The sequence below is a fragment of the Coenobita brevimanus genome, chromosome 17, assembly GCF_032717465.1.
Source record: "Coenobita brevimanus isolate Jiangsu-jjx chromosome 17, ASM3271746v2, whole genome shotgun sequence".
NCBI classification, from domain to species: Eukaryota; Metazoa; Arthropoda; class Malacostraca; order Decapoda; family Coenobitidae; genus Coenobita; species Coenobita brevimanus.
Genome location: NC_136970.1, coordinates 1,917,501 through 1,927,500, shown reverse-complemented (window position 1 = coordinate 1,927,500; position 10,000 = coordinate 1,917,501). Strand labels below are relative to the sequence as shown.

The 10,000-nt window shown below is 43.9% G+C and overlaps 1 protein-coding gene across 1 annotated transcript in view; it reads left to right on the top strand.

Annotated features, from left to right (window-relative positions):
• The first annotated feature begins 2,612 nt into the window (after positions 1-2,612).
• Positions 2,613-10,000, top strand: part of spz3 (Spaetzle domain-containing protein 3) — a 59,857-nt gene continuing 52,469 nt past the window's right edge. Inside the window, exon 1 of the mRNA XM_080265901.1 lies at positions 2,613-2,978. Coding sequence (XP_080122027.1) covers positions 2,613-2,978 — 366 coding nt within the window. The remainder of the gene's footprint in view (positions 2,979-10,000) is intronic.

Genomic DNA, 10,000 nt, shown 5'->3' with positions numbered 1-10,000 from the left:
TGTGCACCAGTGTATGTACGTATGTACGAGTATGAATGTATTTATGTCCGTGTGAATATATATGTGTATGTGTATGTGTGTATATCTATGCTTGTGTGCACGTGTGTGTGTATATAAAGTTTGTGTGCACGTGTGTGTATATAACGTTTGCGTGTGCACATGTGTACATTGTGTGTGTATATATATGCTTGTGTGCACGCGCGTGTGAGGTAAACGTTTCTGGAAAGCACGTGGATATCCTGCGTGAACGTGTGTGCGTGTGTGTGTGTGTACGTGTGTGCGTGAGTGAGCCCCAGTATCTCGAGGACTTTACCGGAGGAGGGAGTGTGCGTGTGTGTGTGTGTGTGTCAGAGGAAGGCAGTCCGTTCGGTAGTGAAGAAAGCTCCCAAACACCTCTTCCTAAGTGATTTATTTTGCTTACGTGAGACAGACTTGTAATCTCATAGTCCAGAAAGCTCCCTAACACCCCTTCCTAAGTGATTTATTTTGCTTACGTGAGACAGACTTGTAATCTCATAGTCCAGAAAACTCCCTAACACCCCTTCCTAAGCGATTTATTTTGCTTACGTGATATAGACCCGGAATCTCATAGTCAAGAAAGCTCCCTAACACCCCTTCCTAAGTGATTTATTTGCTTACGTGATATAGACCCGGAATCTCAAAGTCAAGAAAGCTCCCTAACACCCCTTCCTAAGTGATTTATTTTGCTTACGTGAAATAGACCCATATTTTCGTTAGTGAAGAAAGCTCCCTAACACCTCTTCCTAAGCGATTTATTTTGCTTACGTGCTATGGACCCGCATTCGTGTAAGTTAAGAAAGCTCCCTAACACCTCTTCCTAAGCGATTTATTTTGCTTACGTGCTATAGACCCGCATTCGTGTAAGTTAAGAAAGCTCCCTAACACCTCTTCCTAAGCGATTTATTTTGCTTATTACACCTCGCCGTCCTCTTCTGTGTCTCTTAAATCGTTCTAACATCACCATACTCTGCATAAATAACATACACAACGATGTCAAGCAGTCGTATCCAAAAATAAATCGGTAAGGAAGAGGTGTTAGGGAGCTTCCTTACCCTGATAAAGCTCCATAGCCCCCTTTCAGCTCGATTGATGGCCAAGTGTAGTCAGAATGGAGGGCTGATTTGATTAGTAACCAAGGAGACTCGTCGGCTGAGGATGCTCCCTAACACCTATTCCTAAGCGATTTATTTTGCTCATTCCACCTTACTGTCCTCTTCTGTGCTACGTAAATCCCTCCAATGTGGTCATACTCAGCATAAATAACGTGCAGAAGGATATTAACTAGCCATAGTTAAAAATAAATCGCTAAGGAAGAGGTGTTAGGAAGCTTCCTTACCCGATGGGAATACGTGCTTTACTGTTCTTTTTTTTTTTTCTGATTTTTTTTCCAAGGGTGAACGAAATCAACTGGAGGACCGAATAATAATAATAATAATAATAATAATAATAAAATAATAATAATAATAATAAAAATAATAATAATAACAAAATAATAAAATAATAATAATAATAGTAATAATAATAATAATAAAAATAATAATAATAATAATATTTTTTACGTAATAGAAGGGTGAGTGCAACAGTGAAGGAACGGTGAAATATTATGTAACAGTGATGTAATGGTGTACTATATGTAACAGTGAGGTAACGGTGAATTAAGAGTGTAATACATGTAACAGAGGCGTTAACAGTGAGACAACAGTGTACTCAATGTAACGGTGAAATAACTAAGTACTGCATGTAACAGTGAGACAAGTGTACTCAATGTAACAGTGGGAGGAGTGTGAACAGTGAAATAACGGTGTACTACAAGTAACAGTGATTTACCAGTGTACTCTATGTAACGCTGAAGTAACGGTGAAATCCCTATAACAGTGAAATAACACTGTACTATATGTAACGCTGTCCATACCATTACAGTGCAACCCTAAGTACTTAATCCGTAACAGTGAAGATGATGTTACAATGACCATGTAGTAGTATAGTGTTTGGTAGAACAGTGAAGGTACCGTTAACAGTGACAGAGGAGTACAGTGCAGAGAGTACCAGTCCCTTGATCATTACAGTGTCTTAAACGGTGAAAAGAATAAGGGAGCCAATTTCGTTACAGTGTTCGGTACAACAGTGAAGGTACCGTTAACAGTGTCCCCGTAACAGTGACAGGATTAACAGTGATATGTAGGAGTACAGTGACAGCAACAGTGAAAATAATATATGTCAGAATTATACCATGCAGTGAAAAATATATATATAGAAATCTGTGGCATCGTAACAGTGAAAGTACCGTTAACAGTGCCTGATCCGTCACACCGTCGTCTCCGTAACAGTGAAAGATGTAACGGTGAAAATGTATTAACCTCAGCACTATAACAGAGACACGTAACCATGCTCGCACCATAACCGTATTTGGCTCCGTAACCGTGAAAGTACCGTTAACAGTGCCCATTCCGCAACGGTGAAAGAACGGTGAGTGTCAGAGGCATCAGTGTGTCAGGTGAGGAGCGGTGCCAGGTGTCAAAGGTGCCAGAAAATCGAAAAAAAATTAAAAATAGAAAGAAGGTGAGAAACGAAAAAGGTCAAATAATTCCAGTATGGCGCATCCAGCTGTATTCAACGTCACTGTCTTGGACCCCAGTTTATATCATGGTCTCCCTGGCTCCCCACACCCACTATTCCACCCACGCCCACACCCACACCCACGCCCACGCCCACACCCACACCTGCCGGACATTCCAGGGGGCCATCCTGTGGGGGTCCCAGCCAACAGACCGCCGAGCCAATTCCTAGACCGCCACGAAGACCCCCAATTCCAGACCTTCGTGCACTCCCTCCCGTCTGAACTCCAGGGCCCCCTCGCCTTCCAGAATAGTAACCAAGGAGGCGCGGGCAGACCCAGGACCGTCGTGCCCAGACTCTCCATTCCAGCCATCAGCAACTCTACTTTTGTCCAGCTGCCTGTGAGTATGTTCTGTGTGTGTGTGTGTGTGTGTGTGTGTGTGTGTGTGTGTATTTTGGGTGTTGGGAGTGTATGTATACTGTCTGTCTTGTTTCTTCCGTATATATTTGTGTGTATGTTTAGAATACAATACATGTACTGTACATATTTTCTAGAATGTACGTAAAATCAAAACACACACATACACATTCTCAAGCACATTCATAGCTCCACGTACATGCGCGCACACACACAAGCACCCTCATATTTGTACTCACACGCACACGCAAACACAGCATCCCCCCCCTTCCTTCCGCGGTGTCCGCCTCAGTTTCCAGGAAGGCATTTTATCTTGACTGTCTTCCAAGCATCACATTCTTCTAGGAGAATACGATCATTATAGGTTTCCAGAAGTGAAAACTCTCTCTCTCTCTCTCTCTCTCTCTCTCTAAACAGTGTAATTTGCACCAGGGCGCAAACTATATATACCTATTTCACTCCGAACTGATCTAAAACTGGAAAACTGTCATCTGTCGATCTTGATTTTTATTTTAACAGAAGATATCCAAAGAAATGAAAACAAATTAATTAAAAAAAATAATCCGTACACCTGGTTACACGTGTCCTCCATTCATAAAAAAAATCTGCAACGGTGTGTCTTGAACTGCTGTGGGTTGGGGTTTGGGGGGAAGCTATTCCGGGGAAGCGACTTCCGAAGAGACGCAGTTCGGGGAACAAAGAAATTCAGACAGGTAGACACTGTACAATATGGCAGTGTGACGAGCCAGTCCTGAGCGCCACCAGATGCCTGTGTAGCACGGGGCAGAGGGAGAGGCATGGAGACCTGCCACAGTGGAGGCATCTTCGTGTGAACTGAGTTGTACAGATTAATTAACTATCTATCTATCTATTGCCAGACGCCTCAATCCCGTTTGGGGTGGCCACAAACAAATCGCCTCCAAGTCGCCCTGTCCCCCGCCATTTCACTCCCCTGCTCCCAACTCACACCCCCCTCTCTCATATACCTCTCCACCCCATCTCTCCATCTCATCCTCGGCCTCCCCCTCCCTCTTTCCCCCTCCACCTCACTCACATACACTCTCTTCGTCAGTCTTTCACCCTCCATTAACACTACAATATAATGCGAGTCAAGAATATGTGCCATGGAAAAGATGTAGGAACGAATCTCCTTGGTTAATAGTCAAATCAACCCCCCCAATATGATTACACCTGACCATCTACTGAGCTGGATGGGGTTACGTATCTTTGCTATGAGGTAGGAATGAGTCTCCTTGGTCACTAGTCAAAATAACCCTACAGTCTGACTACACCTGGCCATCAACTGAACAGAAGGGAGTCACAGATTCTTGGTTACTAGTCAAATCAAGCTTACAAGTTTGTCCAGTTCGGTCACATGAAAACACAGGCTCTTCATCTCTTACCCTCCCCCAAAACTCCTTCCGCTTGGTTAACATGTCTCAAGGTCCATGTTTTTTTCTGTGTGTGTGTGTGTGTGTGTGTGTGTGTGTGTGTGTGTGTGTGTGTGTGTGTGTGTGTGTGTGTGTGTGTGTGTGTGTGTGTGTGTGTGTGTGTGTGTGTGTGTCCCCCTCCCTCTCTCTCTCCCTTTCTCTCTCTCTCTGATATGTATTGGATATGGAGACAGCTCGACAGACAGACAGATAGATAGATGCATTCATAGAGAGAGAGAGAGAGAGAGAGAGAGAGAGAGAGAGAGAGAGAACGTTGACAAATACTTGCACAGTTGACTCAGCCTTGTCTGTCTGTCTATACGAGGGGTGTGGCGAGGAGGAGGAGGAGGAGGAGGAAGAGGAGGAGGAGGAAGAGGAGGAGGAGGAGGAGGAGGAGGAAGGAAAAAGAGCAGTAACGATAATGACCAAAGAAGAAAAATGAGAAAAAGATGAGAGAGAGAGAGAGAGAGAGAGAGAGAGAGAGAGAGAGAGAAAGAGAGAGAGAGAGAGGAGACAGAGAGAATATGAAGAACAGTGTTAGGTATAGGAACTTACTGGTTGTGTGTGTGTGTGTGTGTGTGTGTGTGTGTGTGTGTATGTGTGTGTGTGTGTATGTGTGTGTGACTAAGATATATAGGAATGCCGGACAGTTTAATATCCTCTCTCTCTCTCTCTCTCTCTCTCTCTCTCTGAATGAAAGATAAAGGAAATAAGGAAGGAAGGACGAGAGGGAAAGGAAGAAGAATGGAAGAAGGAATACGGGAAGAGAGAGAGAGAGAGAGAGAGAGAGAGAGAGAGAGAGAGAGAGAGAGAGAGAGAAACAGATGGACCTTCCCTGTTCTATATATTTGGGTCAAGTTCGAGGGTTGGTTGTGGGAAAGGAGGGAGGGAGGGGAGGGAAGGGGAGGGAAGGGAAGGGAAGGGAGGGAAGGGAGGGAAGGGAGGGAAGGAAGGAAGGAAGGAAGGAAGAATGAATGAATGAATGAAAGGAAGGAAGAATGAAAGAAAGGAAGGAGGGAAGGAAGGAAGGAAGGAAGAAAGAAAGAAAGAATGAATGAATGAATGAAAGGAAGGAAGGAAGGAAGAAAGAATGAATGAATGAATGAAAGAAAGGAAGGAAGGAAGGAAGAATGAAAGAAAGGAAGGAAGGAAGAAAGAATGAATGAATGAATGAATGAATGAAAGAAAGGAAGGAAGGAAGGAAGAATGAAAGAAAGGAAGGAAGGAAGGAAGAATGAATGAATGAAAGGAAGGAAGGAAGGAAGGAAGAAAGAAAGAATGAATGAAAGGAAGGAAGGAAGGAAGAATGAAAGAAAGGAAAGAACGAAGGAAGAATGAAAGAAAGGAAGGAAGGAAGGAAGGAAGGAGGGAAGGAAGGAAGAGGATGACTGGGAAGAGAAGGAGTAAGAGAGTGAGGGAAAGAATTAAGGATGGAAGAAGGGTAGTTGTGAAGGAAGGCAGAACGGAAGGAAGGAAAGACAAAAATGAATGAAGAAGAAGGAAGAAAGGAAGGAAAGAAGGAGGGAATGATGGAATGAAAGAAGGAATGAGACAAAAATGAATGAGTGGAAAAAGGAAGGAAGGAAGGAAGGCAGACAGGCAGGAATGAATGAATGAATGAATGAATGAAGGAAGGAAGGAAGGAAGGCAGACAGGCAGGAATGAATGAATGAATGAAGGAAGGAAGGAAGGCAGACAGGCAGGAATGAATGAATGAAGGAAGGAATGAAGGAAGGAAGGACGGAAGGAAGGAAGGTAGAAAGGAATGAATGAATGAATGGTGGAAAGAAGGAAGGAAGGAGGGAAGGAAGGAAGGAAGGAAGGAAGGAAGGAAGGAGGAAGGGAAGGAAGGAAGGAGGGAGGGAAGGAAGGAAGGAAGGAAGGAAAGGAGAATTTAGGTCAAGTCCGTGGTCAGTTTGTGGAAGGGAGGGAGGGAGGGAGGGAGGGAGGGAAGGAGGGAGGAAGGGAGGAAAGCCGGAAGAAGGTGTAAGAAGTGGAGTGACTTTGCCGGAAGGGGAGGTAAAAAGGGGGGAGGGGGGAGGCAAGGGAGACGGGGGGATGGAAGGAAGGAAGGAGGGGGAGGGAAGAAAACAGGAAGCAAGACGAAGAAAATAATGATAAGAAAATGGAGGAGGAGGAGGAGGAGGGGGAGGAGGAGGAGGAGGAGGAGGAGGAGGAGGAGGAGGAGGAGGAAGAAGAGGAGGAGGAGGAGGAGATGAAGAAAAAACAAAGAAAAGGAAGAAATACAAAAAGAAAGACAAGAAAATCAGAAAAAATAATTAAAAAAGAAAATAAATTGATAAATAATGAAAGAATATGACAAATTACGCTCATAGTATTTCTGTTGCTGGTTCCGTCAAGGTTAGAGAGACGGGAAGTACACACACGCACATACACACACATGCATACACACACACCGATATATACGTACATACATAGATGCTGACCTTACATACTGTACATACAGAGACAGACATAAATTCATACATATATATACATACATACGTACACAGACAGACATACTTACCTTACATACATACATACATACATATACATACATACATACATACCTTACATACAGTACATAATAATAATAATAATAATAATAATAATAACAATAATAATAATCATAATAATAATCATAATAATAACAACAATAATCTATCTATCTATCTATTGCCAGACGCCTCAATCCCGTTTGGGGTGGCCACAAACAAATCGCCTCCAAGTCGCCCTGTCCCCCGCCATTTCACTACCCTGCTCCCAACTCACACCCCCCTCTCTCATATACCTCTCCACCCCATCCCTCCATCTCATCCTCGGTCTCCCCCTCCCTCTTCCACCCTCCACCTCACTCACATACACTCTCTTCGTCAGTCTTTCACCCTCCATCCTCTCCACATGGCCAAACCACCTCAGTGTGTTCCTCACAACGCTTCCTATCACATCCACATCAACACCACAACGCTCCTTTATATCCTCATTCGTCAGCCTGTCTCTCCACGTGACTCCACAGGCTCCTCTTAAATAACTCATTTCCACTGCTCTCACTCTTGACTTGTGTCCTTCCAACAATGTCCAAGCTTCACTTCCGTACGTTAGAGTTGGTATCACAATACTGTCATGTAGTAACTTTTTCACTTCCATGCTCACTTCCCTGTTTCTTATCACTGCTTTCAAGGAACCAGCAACCTTTCTTCCCTGCTGTACCCTTTCAAGCACTTCACCCTCCAAACCTCCATCCTTACTCATCACACTACCCAAATACTTAAACGTACTCACATTTTCCAATTCCTCACCATCCAACCTCGCTATAGATTCACTGACTTCACCTCTCTCAAAGACCATCACTTTACTCTTCCCTACATTCACCTTTAGGTTCCGTTTCTTACACACTCTCTCAAACTCATCCACCAAGCCTTGCAGCTCCCCTTCGTCTTCACTCAACAACACAGTATCATCTGCAAACAACAGTACAGGGAGTTTCCAAACACTATCCTCTCTCACCAGGGCCACTCCAACATCCACTACCCTACCTTGTACCTCTTTTATTACCCCATCCATGTACAGATTGAACAACCATGGCGACATGACACATCCCTGTTTCAAACCAACTTTCAAAGAGAAAAATTCACTTAGTTCACCATCCACACGCACTGCAGCCTTAGCACCATCGTACATACTCTTCACAGCATTCAGCAACTTCCCATCTACTCCATATATTCTTAACACTTTCCACAATCCTTGTCTATCCACCCTGTCATATGCTTTCTCCAAATCCATGAAAGCCGCATACAACTTCTTTCCCTTCTCTAGAAACTTTTCCACTAAAGATCTAAGAATGAATATCTGATCTACACAACCTCTTCCCTTCCTAAAGCCTCCCTGTTCTTCTCCAACTAATTTCTCTGTTCTTTCTCTAACTCTGTCTATAAGTATCCTACCATACACTTTTCCTATTATACTAAGAAGACAAATGCCCCTATGATTACCACACACTTCTTTTTCCCCTTTTCCTTTGTACAAGGGAATAATTATACCTGACTTCCAATCCTTCGGGACTCTACCTTCCTCCCAGGCCAATCTGCACATCTTCCACATCCATTCTACTACTATCTCTCCCCCATGCTTCAGCATCTCACCACACACTCCATCAATTCCTGGGGCTTTCCCCAATTTAACTTTCTTCATTGCTTCCACAACCTCTATCCTACTGATTTCTTCCTGTCTTCTCACCTCCCTCCTTCTCCCAGCCATTCCCCAGCCACTTATACTCGCATTACTTCCATCCTCTACGTTCAACAATTCCTTAAAGTGTTCTCTCCATCTGCTCACTTTTTCTCCCTTCTCCACTAGTAATCTACCATGTTTATCTTTCACTCCCCTGCTAACTTCACTTCCACCCTGTCTTACTCTTTTCACTTCTCTCCAGAACATTTTCTTACAGTCCCTCCACTTTACACTCAAATTCCTTCCAAATTCCTCATCCACTCTCTTCTTACTCTCTCTTACTAATCTTTTCACCTCTCTCTTCCTTTCCACATATAACTCTCTTCCGCCTCTCAGCTTCTTCCACGCCCCTATTTCTCATCCATTCATTGTATGCTTTCTTCTTTTGTGCCACAGCCTGTTTCACCTCTTCAGTCCACCATGCTGTTCCTTGCACCCCCCTCCGTCTTCTCTTCCTTCCACACACCACATCACATGCTGCACATATTTCTTCTGTAAATATCTTACACACACCTTCCACGTCTCCCATCTGCTCCAATTCATATTTGCCCAATCGTTCCTCCACTTCTCTCTTATACTCTGCCTTTTTCTCATCCTCTTGTAACCTTTCCACTCTCCTTGCAACTACTCCTTCCTCTCGTCTTTCCCTTCTTCTATTCCTCCATCTTACTTGCATCCTAATTCTGGCCACCACCAAGTAGTGGTCAGAAAGTCCACTCCCCCAACCTCTATACACTCTTGCATCCTTTACACATCTTCGCATCCTTTCATCCACACACACATAATCAATCATTGCCTTCCTTTCATTCAGTTCACCACCCACCCTTCTCATCACTCGCCATGTATACCTGTGGATCATTTTATGCCTGAAGAGGGTATTGGCTATTACCAACCCCCTCCCAGCACAAATGTCCACTAACGCACTCCCATTCTCATCTATCTCAGCAGGCACACCCCACTCACCAACTATTCCATCCACCTTCACATTACCAACTTTACCATTCATATCACCGATCAAAACACTCTCTCATTCCTTCCAAACTTTTCCATGCACACTTCCACATTTGTCCAGAACTCTTCTCTCACTCTTCTAGCACGATCTTGCGTTGGCGCATACACACACACAATCGCCCACATTTGTATTCCAACTTTCAACTTTACCCACACAATCCTTGACCCAACTGATCCATACTGTCTTATGCTCTTCTTCCATCTTTTACTCACAACTATACACACTCCTTCCTTTGCCCTCTCATTCTCATCTACTCCTGCACATATACCCCATCCATACTCCCATTCTCTCACACTTTCTCCTCTCCATTTTGTTTCAGTTATTCCACATACA